Consider the following 27286-nt stretch of genomic DNA (forward strand, 5'->3'; position numbering starts at 1 on the left):
TCCCTCCCGCGCACCTCTACTGGTGGTGATCGCTCATATGAAGTTTTTTTGGGTCACTGCTTGCATTTTGTATTAAAGAGCAGCACTCCAAATTGCACCTGTCAATTGGTAGGTTGCACTGTAACATTGATTGAAATTTCCTCTTTTCCCACTGACCAGCTCAATAGTGAAGATAACATCAAATCAAGTCTTTTATTTCGGTAAATTCTGGTTTATATTTGTCTCGATTCCCTGCTTTATGCCTACAGTACCTGGAATTTCCAGATCATCTCTAATACAATTGCTGGACAGGTGCAAAGTTTAGCTTCCAAGTTTTATATAGTTTTTTATATAACTTGTCTTTCTAAAGTTATTTACCATTAAAAAACCCAAAAGCTTGAGAGGGGAAACCCCAATTTTTTTCCTTTAAGTTTAGCTTTGTTTGGATATTCATGAGTCTTACTTCCTTGAACAGATCAGTCAGTTTCTTAGTTTAATTGTGTAGGTCTTTACAGTGTGGACTCATCTAGTAAACTGGAAAGAATGCAAATGTAATCGCAAACCCATGCAATTAACAAGATGACTCATGGGAACCAGTGGTACCCAGAACTACACTCAGTAAGTTTTTTTTGCAAACACTGTTAGACATTCACTTCTGAAGGAATGCAAACAAACACTGTCTGAAGTTTTCATAGAATCATAGAATAGTTTGGGTTGGAAGTGACCTTAAAGATCATCTAGTTCCAAGCCCCCCTGCCATGGGCAGGGACACCACTACACCAGGTTGCCCAAAGCCTCATCCAACCTGGCCTTGAACACCTCCAGGGATGGGGCAGCCATAACTTCTCTGGGCAACCTGTGCCAGTGCCTCATCACCCTCAGAATGAAGAATTTCTTCCTTATATCTAATAAAAATCTACTCTCTTTCAGTTTAAAGCCATTGCCCCTTGTCCTATCACTACATGCCCTTGTAAAAAGACCCTCTCCAGCTTTCTTGTAGATTCCCTTTAAGTACTGGAAGGCTGCAATAAGATCACCCCGGAGCCTTCTCTTCTCCAGGCTGAACAACCCCAACTCTCAACCTTTCCTTATAGGAGAGGTGCTTCAGCCCTCAGATCATCCTCATGGCCCTCCTCTGGACCCGCTCCAGCAGCTCCATGTCCTTCTTGTATTGGGGACCCCAGAGCTGAATGCAGTATTCCAGGTGGGGTTCACGAGAGCAGAGTAGAGGGGCAGAATCACCTCCCTCGACCTGCTGGCCACACTTCTTTGAATGCAGCCTAGGACATGGTTGGCTTTCTGGGCTGACAGTGCACATTGCCGGCTCATGTTGAGCTCCTCATCAACCAACGCCTCCAAGTCCTTTTCCTCAGGGCTGCTCTCAGTCCATTCTCCGCTCAGCCTGTACTTGTGCTTGGGATTGCCCTGACCCACGTGCAGGACCTCACGCTTGGCCTTGCTGAACTTCATGAGGTTCGTATTGGCTGGGAATAACTGGAGTTTTGCAGTTCAGCTGATTTAAAGCTCTTCTGAATCAGGATCTCACCACAGGTTTAAGAAAAAACAGAGCAACATGAACGCAACCCCGTCAGCATCAGCAAATACACTTTTTTGTCAATGTTACTAACATCCAACGACAGCTAATGGGCAAAAATGCAACACCCTGCTAAGTACATCTGGTGTAGCGGGAGTGTGGCACACATCGGTGTACAAGGCAGCGATGCCACCCAGAACTGCTGTAAGCAATTGCTTAACGACATAAGCAAAAACCAGTGGAGCACCCAGCCTGCCGCTCCTCCCTCTCCCACTTCAAAAGCGACAGTGTGACTTTCGCTACGGTGGGAACGGCGAACACCAGAGAGACCTACCCCGGGGCAAGGGGGTCCCTGATGGGCGGGGTAGCTGAGGCAGCCCACCCCGTGGCGCCGGGCCGGCCGCCCTGTGTGCCATCCCGGCGAGGAGGGGCGCAGGGGAGAGGCGCTGCCAAACCGCCCTTCCTCCCCGACCCGCCGCAGGGCGTACGGGGCTAACCACTCCGCCACCATCGTCCAGACGCCGGCTGTCCCCTCCGGCCCGCCCGCCGGCGCGCTGCCTGCCGGGAAATGGAGTCTTCCCGCGCCCCGACCGCGCCGTCCCGCGCTGCCGGCAGGGCGGCGGCACCAGACTACAGGTACCACAATGCATCGCGCGGAAGAACCGGATGTTTTTGGGTCCCGGGCAGCGACGAGTGGCTCCCGGCAGGCGCGGCGCCGGGCGACGGTGCGTGGTCTTGGGCAGTGTAGTTCATCCGCGAAGGGCCGCTTGGCGGCTGGGGACGGGAGGGCGGCTCGAAGGACTACAACTCCCGTCGGGCCCTGCGCCACGCCGGGGCGGGGCGGGGAGGGGAGGGACGTGGTGTCGCGCGGTGCCGACCTGGCGTAGGAGGGGGAGGAGGGCAGAGGGCTCGTCCTCGCCGGTACTGGCGGCGCGCTCCGGTAGCGGCATGGCCAGCCGGTGCTACGGGTGCGCGTCCAAGTTCTCTGTCTTCAAGAAAGAGGCAAGTCCGGCTGAGGGGGTTTCAGGACCGGCCGGTCCCGCGGGTGCCTCCGCCGCAGAGCGAGGGTCTGAGCGGGGAACCGGGGAAGTGCCTCGCCCGGCGCCGAGGCGTGCTTCCCGGCCAGCAGCGCAGCGTTGCTGACCATGCTTACTGAGCTCTTGTGGAGCCTGCCGAAAAAAAAAAAAAAATCGTCATTGGATGTTATTCCTCTTATCCAATATTTGGTCGTCTTGTCAGAGAATTCACACATTCACGCTTTATTGTGCTATGGGATGAAGTGGTCTCTCTGCTTCCAGCAGGGGTGATGTGGTGATGCTCAAAGGCTCTTGAGAGCCTCCGTATCTTCAGCAGCAGCTAATGATACAGTTCTCTTAAAAAATCAGCATAACCCCAGCGTTGTTTTTAGTGCACCTTGGCATGGGCAGTGTTCCTGCATGCAGCCCGCCAGAGCCATGGGGTGCGTATGGTGACTATAGGTGACGAAGCCTTGTCCTGCCCCTGTCTTGTGTCTCTGCAGTGTGGGTGCAAGAACTGCGGACGGTCGTTCTGCTCAGGCTGCCTTAGCTTCAGTGCTGTTGTTCCCCGCTGTGGAAGCATTCAGCAGAAGGTGTGCAAGCAGTGTCATGGAAAACTAACTGGGTAAGACAGGAGTGTTTCTTCACCTAAAGACAGTGTCCTGCTTTGTTTCTTCATTTTGCATCCCGGTGTTGCATTGCAGATTTCTACGTGAGAGCTGTGCACGCACACTGCCTGTACGCCGCAGTTTCAAGCCAGGCCATTACTGAACTGCTCTTACATGAGCTGTGCAGTCCAGAGTAATCAGGATTTATGAGGCTGTTCTCTATGGTGACAGAGTAGTCTGAAAGAACTAGGTTTAAATCCTAATGGATGGACACTGAATGCCTGTGGATATCTTAGCTGCACAAGACCAAGTTAAGCCCCACCATGTTTTTGCCCAGAAATCTACGCCTCTTTGAAAGCACTGGCAGTCTTTTCAGATGTGTGGTTGTGAAATGACCTGGCAATAAGATGGTCAAAATGTCATTACTTCTGTGGCCAAACGGTGACACAAATCGTCATTGGTGAGGGGTCTCTGCTATGTGTAGGCTGAAGACTTAAAATTTTGTAGCATAAAATTGGTTTTCTTTTAAAAGAGAAAAAAAATATTTGCAAACATAACATGTAGATTGCCTGTTAAAAAAAAAATGTAATTCAGTAGCAGTATGGTTTATACATATGAACAAGTAACACTAGAGCGCAAGTGTACACCAGAACCTCTCCCAATCAATTCTTCTGTGTCCTCTTCCTTCACTTGCATTTCTCTTACCTCTCTTTGCCACTTCTCTCCTATGGCAAGGAATTTTCACCAGCAAGTGGGGAATTTTCTGGCTCTGCAGGTGTCTAAAGGAGAAGAGCCTCTCGTTAGCCAGAGGTCTTCATTTCAGAAACCGTGGCTTGTAAAAACAGTGTGAGCTATTAATGGTGAAAATACAGTGTTCGATATTTCAGTTTTGAAATTTTCTGATTTCCCTTTACAACTCCAAAGCCAGTAAGAAAACAGGGCAGCCTTTTTCCATGTTTTTTTTTGTGGTTTTTTTTTCCTCATCTGTTTAATATCAGTATTATAGAGTTACAGCAGAAAAAAAGTCCTCCCTGCCTGGATAGCAGGTAGATAATACAAGTAGACTGCAGCTCTGTAAGTTGTGTGTATTGTTGTTCTTCATGCAAATAGCTTTCAGAATTGAAACCTTAGAACTGGAAGACAGTCCAACAATGTTGCATTCATTCATTACTATACAGGCCTCAGTGCAAATGTGTTTGTAGCTGTGACTTCTAAGAATAAATAAAATATGCTAACTACCTTAAATAAGTGTGTAGTTTAGCTGCTCAACCTAAATTAGCAAATTAGAAGATAGTTACACAAAACCTATTTGTGGCGTGCAGTGTTCAAGTGTGCTAGATGTCGTTATGATACTGATGGTTATATAATAATTCTTGTAACATTTTATTCAGCCTATGCATTATATAATTCTGTGTTTGTTGCATGCCGTGGCTCCTTTCAGAGTGCTCTGCTGTAGGGAAGCTAATTACACTGGGAGTCTTACCTAACTATTCTCTATCTGGTCTCTGAACTGGGAGGTGCAGGCTGTGGGAGGCAAAGGTATTTCAGCCCCTCCTCCTTTGGATCACTGGTGACTGTATTAAATCACATTTTGTCCAAATGGAAAACAACTGGACCAAAGGACTAGAAATTAAGTCCCTGCTGTCCCAGGCAGCTATATTATCTTAATCCCTTCCATAAACTGATCACTCTCCATATTAATGAGGTTGTGAAAGGGGCTGTACCAGGAGGTCGAGAAATGTATACTGATTCCTCTTGAGTTGAGAGACTAGATAGTAGAAGCATTGCCGATATCTTGAGTGCAGAGAAATCATTGCTTTTGTCTTCCAGGGAGGGATCTCAAAGCAGTTCAGCAAAATGGTCACCACCAGAAAACTACAAAAAGTGAGTTGCACTTGCCAGCCAGACAGTTGTTTCTGCTGTAGGGTAGCCTTTCAGGCCCTCACTCCTCTTCCCCTATAGAGACCAGCAAAAGTGGTAATTGTGATGTGGATATTTGCTTTTTCAGAATTAGATTAAGGATGGGGCTTTTGTTTTGTTGTTTAGATTGTTCATTTGTTTGATTGGGGGGGCAAGGGGTGTGCTTTTTCGAATAGACTTCTGAACAGCCACCTGTCTACGTTTATCTTTGACAGTTGTTGGGTTGGCTTGGAAACAGGAATCTAGTGGTGAAATGCTCCTTGTCTCCTTGGAAATAGTGCCAGGTGTGCTACTCCTATGAGTTAAGGTTTTCCTTACTCTTGGGAGTACCTCATTGTGTCTATATGGGAGAGCCTGGTACAGGAGGGAGTGGTTTCTGTTCGGTTCTACAATGACATTCTTCAAATAGCCTGTTTGGTTCACAGAGGATGTTTTCATATTTCAGGGTTTAAACCGCTCTTCTCAATTTACATGTCTTTTTTCCATCGCAGGCGTGTAGCAGCTTTTGAGGCTAAGCAAAACCAGCTGAAAGAACAACAGAAGGCAGCTGGAAAACCCCCAGGTCAAGTAGACTCCAGATACCAGGGTCTCTCAAAAGAGGACAGAGCTATTGCAGAGAGACTGGAGAGGCTCAGGGAGGAAAGGAAACCGAGTGAGTTTTGGGGGATACTGGAGATACCTTGGGTGGGAACACTGCTACTTTGGAAACATGAAACCTGGAGAGAGAGGGAAGTGCTGGGCTTTCAGAGCCTGCCTTTTTAGGGAATTGAAGGGTTAGAATTGGACAGAGCATCCACATCCTCTGCCACAATGGCCAGATTCTACAATGATTTTAATTCATGTTCCAGTTTCTTTTTGCTTCTCCAGGTTTCCCTTGAAACTGCTTCTCATGTTTTGGGGCAATATCTTACCTGTAAATTCACTTTCTCATTTTCCCTTGTTTGGGATAAAATCCTGTGTCAAGCCCAATAAGAGCAGAATGAAATGAGGGTCTTTGGCCAAACTATTTTGCAGAAGGTTTTCTGTGGGTCATTGTTCTGGGCAACAGGAGTGCCAGTCTCTCTGGGATTATGTTCTGGCCAGCCTTGCCTCACAGAGGAGAAAAAAGACTCTTATCCCAGTCTACAGCTGTCAGGTTCTGGGACAGCCTTGTGATGCTTGTGGAAGAAGAAACTATTCTAAAAAAAATTGTATATGATCTCTAAAAGGGAAAGAACACACTGCAAAGTGATTACCTGATTATCATAGAATCATAGAATCATTTAGGTTGGAAAAGACCTTTAAGATCATCAAGTCCAACAGTAAACCTGACACTGCCAAGACCACCACTAAACCATGGTCTCTAAGCGGCACATCTACACGTCATTTAAATACCTACGAGGATGGTGACTCAACCGCTTCCCTGGGCAGCCTGTTTCAATGCTTGATAACCCTTTCAGTGAAGAAATTTTTCCTAATATCCAATCTAAGCCTCCCCTGATGCAACTTGATGCCATTTCCTCTCATCCTGTTATGTGGTGGGGAAGGGTTTCAGTCCAATACGCCTAGGATCACATTAAGAGATGTGGGAGCAATGGACTGTACTGCCTAAATGACGCTTATTTGTCTGCCTGTCTCTAGTATCCCAGGTATCCTAATAATCGCCTTACGGCTGGGAAATAAACTGTGAAGGAGACAAGGACTCAGAAGAAAAAGATAGCAGTTAGCATTAGGGTGCTCTCCAAGTTACTGCAATATGACCCATCATTCATGTCAGGGGCTGAGAGAGGTTTTTGCTCAGGTTTTCAGAGTCTGAAAGAAATACATTTCTAAGAAAAAAAAATATGAAGCCTTTTGTTTTCAATAACAGAGTAATCTCCTCCCTTGGCTTATTCTGAACTGCAGAGTCCATCCCTACTCAGGCTGAGATTGAAGCTAGGCTGGCTGCCCTGAAGGAGGACTGCCGGGGACCTGTTCCATCCACACAGGAAATGGAGGACCGGTTGGCTGTCCTGCAGGGGAGAGATCCTCCTTCCCAGGCTCCCAGACCTGTAAGCTCCCTCAGCTCTTCAGTCAGCAATGTATTCTGAGCTGACATGGTAACTGGTGTCCTGCATGTTAGCTGTTCTTCCTTCTTCAGCTTTTTTGTTTCCAGGTGTCTCCCTTCATAGATCTCCATTTCCTGTTTGTGTCATTGCTCCAGAAGCAAATGGCCAGCCTTTACCAGTTCAGTGCTTGAGTTTGAATGCAGTATGTTTCTTTATGTCAAATGTAGTTCATGTGTTTATTTTTAATATTAGATGCTAAGCTTTTTTCTCTCAATCCATTTGTATATCTAAGTGGTCTGATATTTTTTCAGAGCTGTTTGTCTGTGTTTGGGGCTTATCAGCCCTATGTTCTAATTGTATTTTGTTACTGCATCCCAGCTGGGCAAAATCCTGTAAATTATTCCAGCAATGGAAGCACAGAGTGGTTAGTCTGAGATTGCAGACGAATGAGTTGGACATATGCCTTCAAAACCTACATGAATGATTGTGTCCCTGAGAAATTGTTTTTTCCTGCTCCGTTTTTGGAAGTGCTGCACAGCCAGCTGTTGTCATAGGCCTCAGCGGGGCTGCTGGCCGGCACTGTTGAGAATGATGCTTTATTTACATTGGAGGTAGTGGCATAGCTGGGGTTGGGAGCCAGCAGCATGTGCTCCTATACATTCGGCACTACTTTGCCTTGTTTGGGAGACTGCTTTGAGAGCTGTGCGCATTCAGCACCTCTGAGAATGAAGCCCTGAAAGTCTTACACCAGATAACTGTAAGCCGAGACTCTCAAGATCAATGGATGCTTTTTTTTATGCTGCTTCCACCTAGAGGTATCTTGGTTACCAAACTTTTCATTTGATTGAGTATGCCACTTTCCTCCCGTTTGCCTTTTACTATGCCCTCCTTGTTTCTCAGGTACACCAGCCTCCTGATACCAGAAGTCTGGTACAGCAAACAGATGACCTCTTAACTCAACTGTCTGAGGAAGTTGCCATTGATGAGCGTTACAGACCAAGAGTCCAGCCTCAAGGTATCTATTTTGGCTTCCAAAGATCTGTTTCTAACAACATATGTGCTATTGTAAGAAGGAAATATGTGCCTCCCTGTCTAGCTTACAGATGAGCTGAGTGTCTAGTTTGTCCTTATCTCCCCCCTTACAACTCCCGAATTGACCAAGAGGAGCAGTCTGACTCCATACTGAGTCTCATTGTCTTTGCTTGGGAGATGGATCCTTCTTCTCAGGGTTGTATTACTTGGATAGCTCCTCTCTGTTTCTCTAAGGTGACCCTTCCCTGAGGAGGAGCTGTTGCTACTCCCAACACACCTGTGCTCTGTTACAAAACATCAGAATCTGGGATGCCGTTATCTTCCTAGCTGTGGTGCTTTCTCTGTAATTTCACTATAAGCCACAGATTAGCTCACTTCATGTACAGTGCGGATCCCACTGTGGCACGCCTTCTGCCTTTATTACCCAGATTAATGGAGAGCAACAAGCTGCTCTCATACCATTGCTTTAGTCGTGTTGTCTGTGCCCAAGGAACATTGCTGCTGAGTCACCAGCATGTTCTATGTGCCTGTTTGCAGCTGTTAGTAGCCAAAGTTTGAATGATCTCAATCGGGAAAGTGAAGATTGTGTTTGCCCTGCAAATCTGGACCCAAAGCAGCTAGAAGAAGAGAAGAATAAACTTCTGGCAGAAGCTGCTGTTGAGCTGCGGGAAGAGAACACTAGGCAGGAAAAAATACTACAAGTTGCCAGGAGATTGGCAGCACTCAGAGGCGAGGACCCAAAGAAAGGTGAGTAGCCAAGTAACAGTGCCAAGAGAGGAACCAAGTTCCTGTGTCAGAGTGATTTTTTTTTTTTCTGAGACGCATTAATCCGTTTAGTTCCTCTGTTCTGCAAGAAACAGACTGAGATCTGGTTCTGTCTGTAAACTTGTACAGGTTGGTTCGTCGTGAAATCAGTATGGAAGGTCTTAGTTGATGGTAAAAGCCGGATCTGTGAGGTCAGACTGCTTTGTCTTGCACCCTTCTTTGAGATAATTCTAGCATGCTCTAGTGAGGTTAACAAAGCTTTTAAAAGCAAAGCTCTGGTTTTGGTGGGGCTTTTTCCTTCCCTCTTCCAATATTAAAAAAAACCAGTAATGCCCTTTTTGAGGAGTCCCCACCTGAAAAGGATCTGCCTTTTTCAAAACCAGAATGCCAAAACCAGCTCATACCACAAAGGATAGTCTCTGCCACATAAGTGGGCGCAAGGTTTGAGGCAGGCATGGGTTACAGTCTCCTGTCTCTTGCTCCTGCAGTTACGCTGGAAACCTATAAACTCCCTGACAGTGATGAAGAAGTGGCTGAGGAGGAAGCCATTCGCAGAGTGCTAAAACAGGTCAGAAGTGGCAACTGTGGCCTTCTTTATCCTTCTGTCAATTATTCTCAGTGTTCATGTTACCTGGTGAGTGTGCAAAGGATGTGTTTCTGTTCCTGGGCAGAGTTTCATTCCTTCCCCTCCCAGTGCTTTTCCAATACTAGCTCCTATGGGCCGTTCAGCCACAGGCAATTGACAACATTACTTCTAGTCTGCCACATTGTCTTTCTCATTCATGCTTAGTGTCTCTTGTAGTGTGTGTCTCCTCTCCAACCCAACTCTACTGGTACGTCCTTACTTCTTGTTTCATCCTTTCCCCCACCCAGCTAGAACATGGATGATGAGATGTGTGTTGTTTAGCACAGCTTATGCCTAGATTTTTCTCTAAAATGTCTGTGAGTTGTCCTGCAGGCAGACATGGGCTTTCTGTGCTTGAGTTTCTGCCTGATTACAGACCCCAAACATACGATTAGCGTGATGTTGAGAGTCTGCTGATAGCTGCACTGCAAAGCAGAGTGTGTAAACTGAAGGCCCGGGCTGCTACACTAATGGTTCACAACGTACACACAGTGTTCAGAGTGCAAACAGAGCAAGCTCATATCTGTCTGTCTGGGTAACACCAGATGTATTCAGACTTGTGAACTCCTGTTACTGCATGAAAGCAAGGAGAAGGGCAGGATGTTTAGAGCCTAGAATGAAGCTCCCAACTGTATTTGAAACAAGAGGCTTCTTGCTTTCTATTGTTACCAGCTCACAGAGGAAGCAGCCCTGGATGAAGCAAGTGGATTCAACATTCCTCCGGATCAGACCACCCAACCAGGACCCTCACAACAGAACCTGCATAAGAAAGCAAAGCAAAAGGTTAGTGAGCTGGTCAGGATCTCCTGAAATGACATGTTCCAGGGTATCAAGAGAGTACAGTTCTGCAGCAAAAGTTTGCTGTATCCTAGGCTTGATGTACAAGAAAACAACCAACCAGCTTCTCCAGAGTGGACAAGCTGAGTGGCTTCTGCAAGGCTGACCAGCCCTGAGCACAGCTGTGACTCATCCTTGTGCTTTTAAAAGGAATTGCTCCCTCGAATATAATTCCTTTCAGGCTGGCTTTCTGCTGAACAGGATGGTGTCCTCTAAATCCAGAGAAGTGAGCATAGACCTCGCAAGATGGATATTTGAGAAGGGGTTTTTAACTCACCGATATAATTAGACCAAGATGGCCAGGGTCTAGTACTATACAGGCTGAACCAGGGTAAGTAGGAGGTTTGCCAGTGCTTTCAGCATGTGCAGAATAGAACCCCTAGATAGTAATCGACTGTCTATGTTCTCATATAACATCAGAGGAAGGAATTAGTAACAAGATATCCTATGCTCAGAATGGATTCCAGCCATATGGAAATACATAGACCTTCTGTAATGTACATTACAAGAATTAAATGGACCTGTGTCTCACAGGCACTGACAGGTCTGTTCCCAGTGGAAGAAATTATTTAATTGTAAGCATTATTGAAAACATCCATCTCATAGGTATGCCACCTCGTGCTTCTGGGATTACTGATGTAAAAGATAGCACCATCTTATTGCTGTTGTGTTAGGAAGCTGCCTTTGCCAGCATCCAGACGCTGTGTGCCAGTGTGTGTATAGCTATTCAGTTCCACAAGAGTTCTCTGTAAAGCAGATGGAGATGATAGATGGCCTTATGAATAGATTTTAGATTATTATTTCAGAAGATATTTTTGGTCCAACTTCAGGATCAATAGCAGGGGCCTTTTGGCAAATCACTTCCTTTGTCTCTCAGTTTTCTTTCTATAACAGAGAGAAAACAACCCCCCCACCTCCCCACTGCTTTCCCTTCCCATAACTGCTTTCAGCAAAACTGCTTGATCACTTGCCTTTACAGCAGGGATTGTCAGTCACTTGGTATTACTGTGGTGCCTGCCAGAAGATCGGGGCTTCATGCCCTTAACACAGTATGGACAATGTTGGTGTATGTCACTGTAGACACTAAATGAGGGTGCATACCTGTTTACCTTCCACGCAGCATAGATTCATGAGCAAACAATAGGGAGTGCCTTGGGTTTTTCTTTAACAATCTAGATCCATATGGAGCCTGTCCTTGGGAGCAAGTTCACCTCACAGACATAGGATCTGTGGAAGGTGTCCCTGCCTGTGGCAGTAGGGTTGGAACTAGATGATCTTTAAGGTCCCTTCCAACCCAAACCATTCTGTCATTCTATGATCAGCAGAGAGTGAACTACGGACCATGTGACATGTCACTGTGGCTGTCATGCATTACAATGAAAGTCCTGTATTGTCTCTGCTGGGGTTTGAATTCTGTGTCTCTGTTTTCTTTGTGAATCAGAGCCAGACTCCGACCACCACAGCTCTTGCCAGAGCAGATGACAGTGATGAGGATGAGTTACCCTGGTGCTGTATCTGCAATGAAGATGCCACTTTGCGCTGTCACGGCTGCGACGGGGACCTCTACTGCCAGCGCTGTTTCCGGTAAGGCTCACAATTCCTTTTTGTCTGAGAGGCGAGTCACAGGTGAGCTTGGCCGCTTTTGTTTGTTCTTCCTTTTGAGTGAAAAAGCAGGTAGTAGAAGGAAGGATTTGAGGAACCCGGATTTGACCCGAATGCTAGTCATTACGGAAATACTTCATGCAATCAGTAGTTATCCCAGGCTTCAGGGACTAAACTGGTCCTAAGCAGAAATGTTCTGTCTGTACTGCTCCAATGCATGTTTGGACACATTGTCTGAGGGTTCTCTGAAGCAGCTGATGTGCTGCATTGAGTGGGATGGGGTAAGCGAGACCATTGTTTAGCAACTCCTATGGCTTGTTAATGACATTGGTGGATGATCTGGGCTGGATTCCAATAAAAGGGGAGATCAGATAGTATAAATTCCTGAGGCTTTTCTTAGGTTGAGATTCTGCAGTCTTAAACCATATAAAAAAAATCTTTGTTGAAATATGTATGGGCAAACCTTTTTTCCTCAGTCAGGCCTTGCAGCAGCTATAATCTTGGTTCTTAGACATCTGTAGCTTGATTTTTGACAAAAAAGTTGCATGTCTCAGATTTGGAGGGTTAATTCCTTTGAATACGAAACTACACAGCTTGTGTGGCTTCTCTTTTTCATGCCTTAAAAGTATTGGGTAGTTGGCTGGGTTCTCAGATGACTGTTGGATGACGTTTAGACAGCAGGATGCTAAGAATCTGGTTGGAACAGTAAAAGATGCTTTTGTGTATATTCTCTCATTTCCTGCAAATATTTTTGTAGAGAGATGGAAATGGAGTAGGGGAGAACATATGAAAGTGGTAAGAAAACATATGACTGGCAGTGTTAGATGATTAAAAACAAAACAGACAGACAAAAGTATCAGACAGCAAATATCAGTAAAGGCAGAATCAGCAGACTGGCAGGTGACTGAGTGTATTAGTTGCATGCTGCAGATGCAAGCTTGTGGCTCACTCAACACTACCTGCTTCTGAGCATTTTGGCCACAACAGTTCTTTTTCAGACTTGTGTGGAGCAGACTGTCATTTTGACTGTTGTCATAGGAGTTGCCAATGTGCCTGGGAATCACAGACATGGTGCTGAAAATGAGCCACCAGTTACATCAATCTCTCAAAGAGGGAAAGAAACAGAGGGACCTATTGTCTTTTCACATACCAGCATGCAAGGATGAGCAGACCCTTCCACAAAGCACCTCAGAGGTTTCTGTTACAAGCAAATATCTTAAGTAGTCCACATGGCTGCCAGTCAGGTCCTCACAGCTAATCCTTGGCATGGGTTTCTAGTTAAGGGCTGCCGGGGACATCTGGTGCAGTGGCTAAGGGTGAGTTCTCTGCCTGGGTATTTACTTCTGACTGCACTTTGTGTTTGCTTCTCAGGGAAGGCCATGATGAGTTTGACCTGAAGGACCACCACACCTCCCACTATCATCTTCCTTGCAAACAGAAGTGATCATGCTCTCCACGGGCAGAAAAGGAGATGGAGAATGGGAAAACAGAGGAGTCAGCCAGATGGGAAGAGTGAATATGCAGCCAAAACGGGTGATGTTTTGGACAGTTAAAGGATGTGCTCTAATCTAAGAGAGGCTTGGAGGGCATGTGACTTTGTCCTCACAAATACAACTAGAGAAGCGCAGGGTTTGCTGTGCATTCTTGGGGATAAACGAGGCCTTGATGTGAGGAGGTGGATACGAGTCTATAAATACATGCGGTAAGGCAATGCAGGTAGCAGTAAAGATAATGTGTGTTTAAGGCAGTACTGACTGGTTGATAAGTAACCTCCTGCTTTTGCTAACAACTTACACACTGGTTCAACAGGCAGCAAAGCACTTTGCACTAAGAAAACTGTCTACATCGTGATCACGTGTGTGATGAGAACTTCAAAAGCAAAATAAAAACTATTTATGGAGGCCTGTGGTTAAAGTCTGTCCTGGAAATGCCTGATAGTCCTTTACAAAGTGTTGCCCTCTTGTAATGGTGTCTTAGTCCTAATGTCAAGTGGCTTAGGGAAAGAAATGAAGGATCATGAAGTCATAAAAAATGTTCTAGTGGTCTGGCTGGACAAGGTGCTGGGGCTATCCTGCCTTGATGAGCAGTGTTGCTCACATACTTGAAATGAAGGCTGCTTGTAAAGGTAATCTGCTATTGTTGATGCACAGCTTTGTGATCTGCAGTGGCTGTGCAGAGGTTCCATGTGGTCTGTAAGAGCAGAATGTTAGTCTGGAAGAGTTGTGTGTTAGTCTGAACTAACTTGTGAGTTAAGGTTTAGCTCTGCTAATTCTTTGGTCCTCTGGTAGGATAAAGATGTTACCTGTGTGATGCTCTTTATCTGGCTGTGAGAGAAGCTCAGTTTAATGTGCTCACATCCCTCCCTGGAGACAGTCCAGATGCAAGTTGCACTTGCCAGTGACCAAAGCACCCAGAATTGCTTCAAATACTCGACTAAACTTGCCTTACATTGGCTCTAATATCCCATCAGGATGAGCTCTTTCCAGGACTATAATGTGACTTCTGAGACAGCTCTCTAAAATTGGCAAATTCCAATGGCAAAAAAATCAAGGATTTGCCTTTGACAGGGAGTTTCCAGTGAATCTTGCCTGTCTGGTTCGACAGTGCCGCTCCCAGCTGTCTGCCCTGCCCCTGTGCTAAGGTCACTGCCTCTGTAGGTGACTTGACAAAACAGTGTTTGCCTGCACCTGAACCACCCCTTGTTGGAGCACAGTGAATAAATTAAACTATTGCTGCAGATCATTTTGTGCTAACACACTGGACGGGATCAGGCCCTTTAACAGAAACCTGTGTCAGACAATGTGGAATAGTAATACTGCAAGTTAACGCACCAAAAATTGCAAGTGTATTCAGCAGTGCCATCAAAACCCTTTGTTAGGAAGAGGCAGCAAAATCTGACTCTTGTGGAGGATCTTCTTTCTCCTAGCAGTCCTTGGTTCACCAATTCCTGTCTCTTTGGGACAGGTAGATAGGAAAACTACTTGAATGTACAGGAGAAGATGCAAATACCTGTTGTTGTATCTCTTCTAAGACTGACCCACTCCTTTGGGCTTCAGCCTGTGTTCCTTCCAAGCAGTTAATAAACATTTTAATTCTTGCTTTACAGCTGTTTTTTTTTTTTTTTTTTAGTGTTTTAGTATGAGCTGGTGCATCACTTACATTTTGAATGCTTTATCAGCCACAATCAAACTTTGAGCTCCTCGTGCAGTTAGGCAGCGCAGCCAGTGTCTTGTAAGCTGAGCCCTGTTCACATCAGTAGTAAAGGAGCAGGTCACAGCCGGAAGTTTACAGTTTACCTAGTTTCCCAGATTGGTTTCTGTGGGGTCATCCCAAGGAATCCAGAAAAGCACCCAGCCCAACACCTGAAATAGAACTTAGTCATACATGGAAGACTCTCTTCAGTCATACACACACATGCTGATGCTTTCCCCGCACCACTAATGGACATTTTTGTGGCTGCTGAGCTTTCTGCATGTAATTGGCTGTTTTAGTGGCAGCCCAATCACTTTCCTCTGAAAAGCCATTCCCACTGTAGCTGTTGCCTTGGTGACTCCGTGTAAGAAGGGTAGAAGGGGTATCTAGATGAGCTGTCTGCAGGAAGCAAATCTAGCTGAATCTGTTATTGTGAAAGAGGAATGCTGCGTGACCTTTAAGTGGGCAGTGCACTTTTAACTGTGTTTCTTACTCCCTGTCCTTGTCTTTGAAAAGGTGCTGGTAAATGAGTAAAGATACTGGTAAACAATCAGTTCCTGACAGGCCAGATCAACTTCAGTCATAGCCATTCAAGGACTGAAGAAAGCTTGGTATCTTCAAGGAAGAGAATCAGCTTCTTTGCTTCTGTATTTGTAGCATGTCATGAGGGCAAGAAGACTTTCTTTCTGTCTGAAAATATTTTTGTATGTGAACTATCAAATGCAGGCTCTATCTCAAAAAGAATTCAAAATAACACCACCACAAGACTGAACTCAGATTAGCTTACAAAGAGAGGTCTCAGCTTAGTTAAACTGTGTTATTTTGTATTTGCTGTGGTTCATGAGCATGCACCTACGTTGTCTCAAGTGCTGTTAACATGGTCACGTGCCTAAATGTAGCAGCCACCATATTTTTAAAGGTACTATAACTGTTGATCATAGCTAAGGGGAAATTGCATTAAAGGTTATTTTGTACACCTTCATAAACCTTCAATTAGAAAAGCACGTGAACTTTCATACACTCTGAGTTATCTTGGTATAATCAAGAGGGCAAAGTTCCTTTAAATAAACATTCTCGCATAGTATCTGCACACCAAACATTACAGCCTTATGCTAGTGATAGTGCTGAGAAACAGCAAAGTTAACTGGAAGCTGTGTTTTTTTTAAAAAAAAAAATTTAGTCTACCCTTATGGTCTAGGCTGAAAACAGCAAAAAAAAAAAAACAACACAAAAACCAAGTATGATTTACTACTTTTAAGAACTAAACAAAAACAATGCTCTAATTGCCTTACGTTGCTTTTTCTTTTGCAACAGTGAGCTGACAAATCATCTAGCAGTGGCCACATCTTGCTTTGTTCCCCATGATCACACTGTGCTCACTTGAAGTGCTCTCATGTGGTAGGGATATCCTTATGTATCAGAACCAACTGCACATCATAGGGGCTGCAGCTTACTCCTTTACTGCTACTTGCAGTAGGAGTTTGACAAAGACAACTTCTGTCGAACAGAGTTTCAAGAACATGCTTTTTCCTAGGTTGTACCAATGTCTGCCTCAAGGCACAGACAAAAATTCTCTATGCATCACTCCGTATTGAGGAAATACAGAACAATGCCCAGGGTAAAGAAGAATCTATCACTTGGGCCAGAGGAGAGGCATCTCACGTCTTTTTGCTGTCACAGCCCAGCAGAATAAAACAAAGCCTCTTGGTAGGGTGTATAATTAATCTGGAATCCTATGCACTACTGTGCTGCAGCTAGTTACAGTCTTAGGTTAGGACACTCAGCTCCTGGCCTGTCCACCTAGATCTTCCACCTGAACTTCTATTTGAACCTAGTCTGTTTTTAACAGTGCTCAGAGCTCTTTGTCAGTGTGCGGCTCTCCTTTCTCAAGGAGTGTGTTACGTGAGTCTTAGCAGGTGTCAATCCATAAGCAATGCCAGATCTACAGGCAGTGTAGCTCTGGATTTAATTTTGTGGTTGTTATTTTACTTACAAAGTTGAGATTTCAGGAGGGCAGGCATGTCCTATTAGCCCCTTACTAAGCCAAAAATGGCATGTCCCTACAATAGATATATACAGACTTGATAAAGAAAGACCATTTCTCCAACCTAGTGGATGAGCCTCTTGGAACAGCCTTAGGACAAGGTATGAGCCACATGGCTTGCTAACTTCCAGGAGGCTGTTGCATACAAGAACAGCATGCAAAGGGAAGCAAGCCCTTTCAATCACAGTTATGACAGCTTTGATTTTGTCCTTTCTGAGATATATGCACAGCCTACAGCTGTTTCACTGACACTTCTGCTGGAAAGAAGTGAAAGGTAATAGTCATCACCTTGTTACTGATGAAGATGAAAAAACTAATGCATTTAAGATATTACTGGTCCAGCCCAAATCTTGTTTGTCGTTGTTAGCTAACATGCACATCACTTTTGTTCCAGAGTTGGCCCCTTCTGTCCCTGTCTGACAAAACATGACTCAAAAGCTAGCTTGAACATACTCATTGGTACATAGGAGCCCCTCTGGATGTGACTCAGCAATTCATCTCTTGTGTTTGAGTGGCAGGCCTGCGAGCGTAGGGGCAGGACATAATGTGAGAGTCTGCTCTGCCTAAGCAATCAGCCTCCATTTGCCGTCTTATTTTCTATACACACGTGTCAAGTTACTTGACTTGCTGAGAGGCTGGATGTAGTTTCCTCTGTATTTTTCCAGCCATTAGTTGTAGCCAGAAAAGTTTGTGCAGCAAGACAATACATCCTACTTCACTTCTCATTTGTGAGACCTACTTGTCTGCAAAAGACTCACTCTGAGGAGCTTCCTGCAGAGAAATTGGGAACAGGTATTTTTTTCAATTCAGTTTTTCTTTACTGTCTAAAAAGAGACAAGGCAAGCAGTGCACAGCTGGTTTTCTCTGTTTAATATACAAAAGAATTTTTCCAATATCTTTTTAAATGATGAGAAAATCATTCCCAGACTGTACTCATTTAGAAGACGCTTCTGAATCATTAAGTCCTAAATTCCACAAAAAGGAAAATCAGTCTCTCTTCCATTAGCGTTAGCAGCTGTTTCACTAACTTCCCCTTAAGTAGACCAGGTGCACTCAAACATTTTCCTTCCATCCTACTGTATATTTTCTGTCCAACCTTCATGAATAGCAGAGGCTTCATAAGACTTACGAAGTACATGCAGTGCTGTAGTCAGGTGCAGCAGTAACAGGCAGGAGATCACAGCTGGGTCCCAGCCAGACTGAGACAGGGCGCAGCTTAATGGTAACTGATTTTCCATGTCGGTGAATGAGTGATAACCAATGCCTTGTTTTCCTTGCAGTGGACGGAAAGAAAGAAGTCTTGATCAGCTCCTGAGAACTGTATTCAGTGCTCCTCAGCCAGCATGGAAATTCCTAGAAGAAACTAAAGGCAGGACATCTTGTCCTGCTCCCCAGGTTAACATGCCCTTTAAGAATCAGGAAGATGTACAATCTAGCTTCCTGTTGTGTGCATAGATCTGGAAGGAGTGGAGACTTCAAACCACTGGTACAAAGTTCATAAACTTGGTGATGTTTCTCAGTAACATAAGTCTTAAACATGTTCTGAAGTGGTGTTGCTGATCCTGGTTTTTGTGGGGAAGATACACATTTCCTCATGACCAAAGCTGGGTGTTCCATGGGGACACGGTCATTTCTTCTGAGGATTGGTGACTCTCCGGAGACCTTTCAATCGACTAAGCAATTCTGTAATGAAGTCCTACAATGAGAATTGGTTGAAGAAGGATGTCATGTTAATTCCAGTGCTCACCAGCCCCAAGAGTACTATGGCACTTGCATTATCCCCACATTTGCCTTCATGATGTTGAGCAGAAACCAGACCATCTTGACAGATATTGAACAAACCTGTCTTTTAGCTTAGGAAAGGAGACCTTTTGATGGATGAGAAGGGTCTAAAGCCCCTCTGCCTCCCTTCCCCTGGCTCCCGCTGGAGCAGCTGTGTTTACTTTCTCCACAGGAGCCAGCCTGCCCCTCTTCATCCCAAATGCCTGCTTCTTCCACCTTGAGATGACCTCAGGATGCTGTTGTCCTCTGCTAGGTTCCACTGCTTCCTGTTGCCAACATAACCTCCTGCCCACTTCTGCTGTCCTCCCAATCTAGGGCAAAGCAAGCCGTCCCTCTTGTTGAACCTGAAAAGCTCCATACAGTGGATTGCAAACCATCTCGGAGCTGTGCCAATTCTACAAGGAAGTGGCTGGCAGAGAAGAGGTGGAGCAAAACACACTTAAGACTAATGATAACCTGGAGCAGGGGTTGAGGACAGGCAGAGCAGATAGATGGGCAGGTAATGGAGATAAACTCCGACTACTTTGCTGACACAGGCAAGGACTATGAACTAAACTGGACCATCCGGTTGTTCCGAGCAGAAATCAATGTGACTAGTGCAAACTTTACCCTCTGCATGACAAGTAACATCACCATAAAGGAGCACGCGGCCTTTCTTTACCCAGAGAGTGAGCTACATGTCCTTGTAATTAGGTAAGAGCACTGGAAGTATTGCAGCTTGTTACCATAGATGCTGTGTGGAAGCCCATCTTCCTCGCTTGGGTGATCAGAGGTTGCCAGCTGCAGCACAGTCTGGGATCATGCCTAGGATCATACATGCCTTTTCAGTCAGTCTCTTCAGAGGAAACCAGTTTGTTTCCTCTATCTACTTTCTGCAAATAGGTTTCTGGGATCTTTCAAGGGGACTGGATTCAAGATCACCAAGGTGAAAGTACATATTTTTGCCAATGGGGCAGCAGTATCTCTTTGTAGTTAGCAAGTACCATGCTGTCTGCAAGACACTTTCATGGCTCATAAAAGAGTTTGCTCTACTGATTCAAGTTACCTGTCTGGGAATGTGGGGTTTTTACCTAAGATCTGAAATTTAGACACTCTGAAAACTATTTCCCTATTGCCAGCCTTGTCTACTGAACCCCTGCTGGGAGACTACCTGTGATGATTGCTACACCCAAGTTTAATTTCAATGATAGTTGTGCATCCACCTCATTTTCTGTATGTTCATCACTGTACAGCTATGTAGGTTTAACAAGATGTGGAGGCTGATGAATGATGAATGATGTCTAAGCACAGTGTCCACATGCAAGGCATGTGGCTGAAGCAGCAATAGGGGACCCCATTTTGCACAGGTACGCAGTTCAGTGAAGGCAATTGCTGTGTGATGATGCTCCACTCCTTTGGACATTGTGACCAAAGCTTGTGGGATTTCTTTAACTCTTTAACTCGAAACCAGTACTTGTAAAGTTCACATGGGAAAAAACACGTGTAGGACTAACTCACGTGGCAACTGCTCAGGCCTCAGCCTGGTCAGCTTAGGATGCCTAAAACATGAAACAAACTTTTCTTTGGTTATAAAGCATAACTCCTTATTTGCTCCACTGCTCTGCCTTTGGCTCACCCACGTAGATTTACATGTATTTTTCTAACACAGCAGAATACAGTGGCAAACGCCTCCCATTGGGAATTAAACAAATCCACAGCGTCATGTTGTTAGGCACAGTAATATTTGGCTATTCAGCCAAGCAGCAACAAAGACACACTGTTACAGCACAGTATAACATGTATATATTGCTGGTGCTTCACTCACCTCTGTAGGGCTGGAGCACTCATGGAGAATTTCCTGAAAACCAAGGAGGAGGCATTTTAGTATTCTATGAGTTGACCTATTCTCCCCTTCCTACAAAAACAGTATATAATCTTACTACATTTGACAGGCTAAGACACAGGGAAGCATCATGCAACACTATATACACATATTCTGTACCCCACACAGCTCTACTTCTCTTTATGAAGGAAGTCCCTAACTTAAAGTCACCAAGTCCCTCTATCTGACCTGTAGTTTTAATTTCTGTTCTTCATTAGGGACTTCCAGGAGATCTTCAAGATCAATTTGTGGTTCAGGAGCTGCTGCCTCTGTTTCTTCTCTTAGCTAAAAAGAAAAAAAAAAAAATACACAGTTAATAAACCTTCAAACTTCTAAGAACTCTAGAGGCCATCTTTAAAGAACTGAGCAGCAGAGAAGAAACTTGTTACAATAAAACTATGTTGCAAAGTTGAGGTCAAGATATAAATTGTCTCAAAATAAGGAGGTTCTTATAAAGAGGACATAGATTCCAGCCCCTCTGTGGTGTTTGCTACAGCCACACATCCTGATGTACACATTCTTCATCTTTTCCCACCTCAACACTTGATACCACTGCTCAGGGATCATGGTCCATCATAAGAACCACCTTTCAAGAAGATCCAACAGCAATTGCCAACTGCAATGCAATGTAAACCAGCCTGGGACAACCCTCATCTATGAGGAGTGTGCACAAGCATTCACCAAACAGAAATCCAGCAGGCTTAATCTTAGATAGACACAACTAATGAAAGGAGATTTTAGGCTAAATACATTCACATAGTTGGTATTTATAATGAGGCTTTTTGCGGTAATGGAGAGAAAAACAATTACGCTTTTGAAAGGCCTAACAATATTTTGCCAGCTTTCTCCAATAGATACGAGAGGGATATAATAGTCTCCTTCAATGTAAGACAGACCCCAAGCTTTGGTGATTGGAATAATAATCTTGTAATGCATGGGGTGTTAGCTGGAAACATTTGTAAACTTGGTCGCAGATGCGTTTTACCTCCGCATGTCTCTACAAGGCTGTAAGGACAGCAGGCTGTGGTTTCCAATGTATTTGAAAATTGAATCTTTGATAACACAACACTAGTATAGTAATCAGCAGAATAAGGATACTGAGTGAACAGCGCAATACCTGATTGCTGAGTAGCATTTATGGAGCTGTATGTAAAACATTAAACAATAAAGACAATTCTTATAGGAAAAAAAAGAAACTTGTTCTGGGCAGTCTCTGATGTCAAGCCAGAGAAGAGGTAGAAAACTTTTTTTCAGCTTTACTACGTAGCAAAAAATAGAGTTAGAAAACAGAGTTAAATATATTGTACTGTGATCCACACAGCATTTCTTCTTAAAAGTAATCCAGCCTGACTTTGTCTCTAACTAAGAAGCTGAATAGGCCAGGAAGGAGGGACAGAGTAGGAACTCTCTATGGCTTTCTGATCCTAGAATGGATGGTCTTCTGGCTTCCACATGCAGAGAATCATCCTGAAAATCAAAATTGTCTCCTGAGTTTTTGTTTTGTTGCAAAAAGCCTCATGATGGTAAATATCATAGCATTCAGATTATCTATAGCAAGAGGCAGTGTTTGAACGAACCTTGCTGGCATTTGAATCTGCAATGCTGTTTATTCTGACTCTGGCACACAGGTTTCTGGAAGAGAAATTGTGCTGCCAAGGACAGGTGGAGCAAAGGAAGAAGCTGACAAAGAGACAATGTAATGGAAGTTGACGCATCTAAGGAAGCCCAGACTAGCAGGGCTAGCTAAATAGTCTTGCCACAATGCACAATTTAACCCCTGTTGTACCCTATTAATGGTTTCCAACCTGTCACAGCATCGTATTATGCAGTTCCTGGTAGCAAATCTCTTGGGTTGGCCCAAATATACCAGGAAGTTGGGAAACTTGTTGTGCTGGAAAGGTGCTAGTGAAGGCAAGTCACTGGCAGCCCATTCCTATAAGGGCATGGCTGGATTTCTCACTTGTGCCTGCCGGGATTTTGTAGTAGGGCAAAAAAAAAATCCCCTTTAAGCAGCTACTCTCATGACAGTAAACAGCTCCTAATTCTCAGAAAGCCAGAAGCGATAACGTAACCTGACTTGTTTTTCTAACACCTTTACAAGTGTACATCTGTAGACTTGGGCAAGAAAGAGTAGCACACAGGGAGCCTCCTCTTGGGTCATGTTACTGGTGGTACCAAATGATTCTTGTTCATCTCAAAAAAAAAAAAAACCAACAAATCCAAACCTTCTCTTTAAAACTGCATTAACTCCTCAAAGGGCAAGATGTTCTGTTACTCAAAGCAGCAGCCATTCTCCTTGCTTATCTCTAGCAAATCTCAACAGTCAGGCTAAGGGCTCTCTGAACTGATCTACCAGCTGCAGGGACAGTCCCGTAAATACCAGTGCAGGTATGGCTGGCAAGCGAGACTGTCGACTGTTGCTGCTGCTGTTCTTTTGAACAGCCTTCACTCACCAGGACCACCACTCTGGCACTTTGCAGACATACTGAATTTTGCCTATTTGACTAGGTCTAGTGATAACATCTGTTCCTATATACACTATATAATGTTTCATAATGCATTAGCAAGAGGCCTAAGATACAGCTGAGAATTCATTACTATCATTTTATAAACTAAAGAGAACAACTGGAAATTCAGAATTAAGTCTTTAAGAGATTATGAGCTTTTATCCTTTGTCATTTTTACTAATCAAGCTCTAAAATTGTTTGAGAAGTCTAAAGATGTTAATTAACAGACAAGAGCAATAATATACTCATTTTCAGAGAGGCCGTGCATTTGGAACAGGAAGAATGACCTTTTTCTCTATATTTGTTTTCTATTGCATGTTCTTTGCATATGGCATAAATTAAAATAGAAATTAACTACTTTTTCCCTCCCAATATGGCATAAGAACCCAGTCCATTCCCATGAATACCAAATAGAAAACAGTCATACAGAAAATGATTATAACTATGATAACAATACACAACAACAACAGCAACAACAATAATAAAGACAGCCTTAGAGGCAGTTCCTGAAGTCTGGCTCTTCAGCCGTGGAGCTGACATCATTCTTTGGCTCTCAGGCCCAGAAAATCTGCCTGGAGCTCTCCCAGGGCAGACAAAAGCTTCTCTGTACCACCAGGGCATATAGCACAAAAAAATCTCCTTTCCTGGCCTATTCTAACATGTCCACTTGCACCATTGATTGCAATTTGAGACTGCTGATGCTCAGAGTGGAAGACCAAGCAATCATCAGCTCTTTTTGACTTGTGTCTCAAAAAATGGGCTTAATGCTGTGCTGGAGTGCAAATACAGAAAACAGGGTAGAAAGGGCTTGATAGTTCATTTAGTCCCTCCCCATCCAGGACATGAATAAGCTGGGTTTAACAAATTGTGTAAAACATCTATGTCTTCTGTTGAAGATGTCCTGAGTTGTGAGTCAAGAAAGCGATGTTCTCTTACTGAAAATCATTGTCCTACGGATAAAAGCAAAACCCTTAGTCAAGCTATTTTAATGGGTTTAAGACTGTGATGTAAAATGTGGGCAAATCCTTTCACCTTTTCCTGTACCACACTCCAAAGGAATTATCTTAAACATGGCAAAGCACTTCCCTTCTGAGAGGTCCAGTATAAGTGCCATCTTATGGCACAAAATATGAATAGAAGCGATACTACCAGGTTAAAATTTCAGTGTATGCAGCCAGTGCTGGACCTTGACTTAAATGTCACACCACTCTGCAGAAAAAAATGCCACGTACCCTGCAACAGCTCAAGTAAAGACTGGTACCATTCAGGTGCCAGACGTAGGCACTCCGGCATCTTTCTTAACAGGACAGCTCTCAAACGCAGGAAGAATTGAAGAGCAACTGTTCCTGGTGCAAAGGGAATCTCAGATAAGGAAGACAGCTCTGGAGATTTGTGAAGATGAAGGCATAAGATCTCTACACACATCATTTCAGTATCTTTTTTTTTTTTTTTTTTTCTTTCTTCCCTTGCTGCCAGTAATGTGTCCAGACTCTGCAGCTACAGATACAGCATCTTCTGGAGTGTTTCACTCAAATAGCAGCTATAGCTACGCTGTTGTGAACAAAAGGAGCAAGGATGCACTCATAACTCCAACCCAGCTAGCTTAGATGCTGCTGGCAGCAAAGCTGCTCATCACATGGAGCTCAGCAACAAGAAGCATCCCAGGTCTGTACATCTATGAGTTCTGCTACTCGTGCTGAGCAATGGCTGACTCCCCAGCAGGTGCAAGACCGGGCAGTTTATAGCTAGTTGGATTATACCCATGCAAGCTCCTCTGACTGCAGACACACCAGTCAGAGAGAGTGCTGTAGCAGGTAGCAGTTAGACACCTAATGAAGACTGAAGATGAGAAGCTATTTCCAGTAAGGCAGAGCAAGCAAACTTCTGTCCCAGCACACAGGGCCTCTAGTCCCATTCGCTTGACGAGTGAGAGGCTAGTTTGCCCCAGCTACTCACCCGGCATTGGTATAGCTCCTGCAGCTGGGTGTTGATCCATTCCTCCAGGTCTAGCCAGCGCTGTAGGTCTTTGCGGTTGTATTTTATGGTTAACTTGCCCAGTCTCCTGTGTGATGATTCCTCACCAGGTTTCTCTGGCGTCTGGAAAGTCACCCGGGGCAGTGCGCTGGAGTCGCTGGCCATGCTCACTGCTTCCTTCTCCTCTGACAGCAGGAACTCGCCTTCCCGTGGGCTCCCTCACTCCTTTTCTCCGTCTTCTTCAACCAACACCTCTGCCACTAGTGTCTCACAGCATGAGCTACTCACAGGCACCAAAGGCAAGGCGATCCCAGGGAGAGAGGTGAGGGAGACCACGCAGCCAGGGCAGCAGCCAGGCTCTGCAGCAGCAGATTCTTGGGCTTCACCGTGTGCCGTACCTGACAGGAGCAAGGAGGCAGGTGGAGGAGTTGTTGTAATAATATCTGTTGTTAAAAGAAGGCAAGTGAACCAGGGAACTGATGAACCAAGTTCGTTAATATTTAACGCAAGTCAGCTCCAAGAGGTGGGGAAGAAGGAGGTTTTAAATTACTGTTTTCCTACAGGCATAACTTATGTGCATGTGCAATTCCAGAGGGCTGATCCATACATAATGCATTGAATCCTGCTGTGTTGAAGCTCCATGAGCCTCTGTACGCTGCTTTGCCTGCAGCTACAGGGTTTATCTCCCATTGAAATGGTATATTTGGCATTTTCCAGCTAAAACACTGGACTCAGCATAGATAAGGAGAAGCGGTCTGGAGTCAGGTGGCCAAATCCACTATTTTACAGGGGTGGGTACACTAGGTCAGTGAAGATGTAAGCCAAACTTGGACTCAGCAGTCCCATTTTACATTGTTCTACAATCTGTAAATTTATTCTAACTTTCTCAAAAATTTCTGTAGAAATCCCAGTGTCCTGAATTTGAGATCATTTGAACAAGGCGCTTCTGAGATAAAATACCTGTGCTCTTATTTTAAAAAAAAGTACAGTATTTGATGTGACGACACTGCAGGGGAAGGCCTCTAGGGATATAGCACAGATATATCTTCTTCCTTCCCACAGAAGAGTACTCATGGTAAACAGGTTCTCCTGCTGAAGAATCATAAACCACCGTCATACTATGTATTATCAATGCTTGGTTTACAATCTCTTTCTTACTGAAAGACAGGTTAAAGGTCTGTAGCATTATTGCCCCATGCCATTTTAGAAGGATAGGTGTGAGCAGCGCTGTTGAGAGGAACAGAAGTCAGGCTGGCTGTGTTTGCTGGGTGCCAGGGCACTTGGACACCTGCGTTCCCTCTGGACGCTGTATCACACCTCTTTATTCATCTGTTCGCAGAGCCCCCAGCGACCTGCCGAGGGAGCTGCCCTATCCAATGGATAAACCAGCTGAGACTCTCCACCATGAAGCAGATCTAATAGCCTCAGTCTCATGACTTACGTGGAAAAAGCAAGTAAGTCTTTGCTGCTCCTGGCAGCCAAGGTACTTCCAGTTTGGAGAGCAAGAGCTAGATAAACCAAAGGAAAAGCAACCAAACCTCCTCCCACCGAGATCTGCTGCTGGACAGTGTGGGGCAGTCTGCAGGGGGGCTGGTCTCCTCTGGAAATCCTTCCCAGTCACCCCGCCAAAGCCACATTTCCATGCCCAGAGGGATGGTAGTACAGCCAGCCAGAAACATCTTGTACACAGGGTGATGGAAAAATAGGCAGGGCCATTCCAGCCCTTCTTTTCATCCTGAATTTGAGGAAAAAAAATAGAAGCTTTTTCTGACAGAAAATTCCACAAAATGCTGATCTTGAAACTTGCTTCCATATCAGTGAAAGATGAAGTATTAAAGTATACCTGAAACTGGTATAATCTCCTCTGCTTTTCAGCCAGTCTAATGCTTCTATTCAGAAGAAAGCTGTTAGCTACCCAATTTAAGCAGCTTTACCCATTTTTCCTCACTGCTTAGCTGTATCGCCCCTCTAACCTCACTCC

The 27286-nt window shown here is 44.6% G+C and overlaps 2 protein-coding genes and 1 long non-coding RNA gene across 3 annotated transcripts; 2 read left to right on the top strand and 1 right to left on the bottom strand.

The window, feature by feature from the left end:
* The first annotated feature begins 2427 nt into the window (after nt 1-2427).
* ZFYVE19 (zinc finger FYVE-type containing 19) lies at nt 2428-13846 on the top strand. Its single transcript, XM_086614059.1, has 11 exons — nt 2428-2515; nt 3033-3154; nt 4968-5021; nt 5549-5709; nt 6942-7087; nt 7985-8099; nt 8654-8863; nt 9370-9449; nt 10179-10289; nt 11785-11927; nt 13317-13846. The coding sequence occupies exons 1-11, from the start codon at nt 2462-2464 to the stop codon at nt 13387-13389; spliced, it is 1269 nt and encodes a 422-aa protein (XP_086470185.1). The 5' UTR covers nt 2428-2461; the 3' UTR covers nt 13390-13846.
* Nucleotides 13847-18646: 4800 nt separating this feature from the next.
* PPP1R14D (protein phosphatase 1 regulatory inhibitor subunit 14D) lies at nt 18647-25470 on the bottom strand. Its single transcript, XM_009988274.2, has 4 exons — nt 25288-25470; nt 21014-21109; nt 20768-20800; nt 18647-18877 (listed from the first exon to the last, which is right to left on the bottom strand). The coding sequence occupies exons 1-4, from the start codon at nt 25468-25470 to the stop codon at nt 18809-18811; spliced, it is 381 nt and encodes a 126-aa protein (XP_009986576.1). The 3' UTR covers nt 18647-18808.
* Nucleotides 18648-26753, top strand: LOC147528592 (uncharacterized). Its single transcript, XR_015222223.1, has 3 exons — nt 18648-18667; nt 24808-24996; nt 26645-26753. It is a non-coding gene; the product is annotated as an uncharacterized LOC147528592 (long non-coding RNA).
* Nucleotides 26754-27286: the final 533 nt, after the last annotated feature.

The sequence above is a fragment of the Tauraco erythrolophus genome, chromosome 6 (genome assembly GCF_009769465.1).
Source record: "Tauraco erythrolophus isolate bTauEry1 chromosome 6, bTauEry1.pri, whole genome shotgun sequence".
Lineage (NCBI taxonomy): Eukaryota > Metazoa > Chordata > Aves > Musophagiformes > Musophagidae > Tauraco > Tauraco erythrolophus.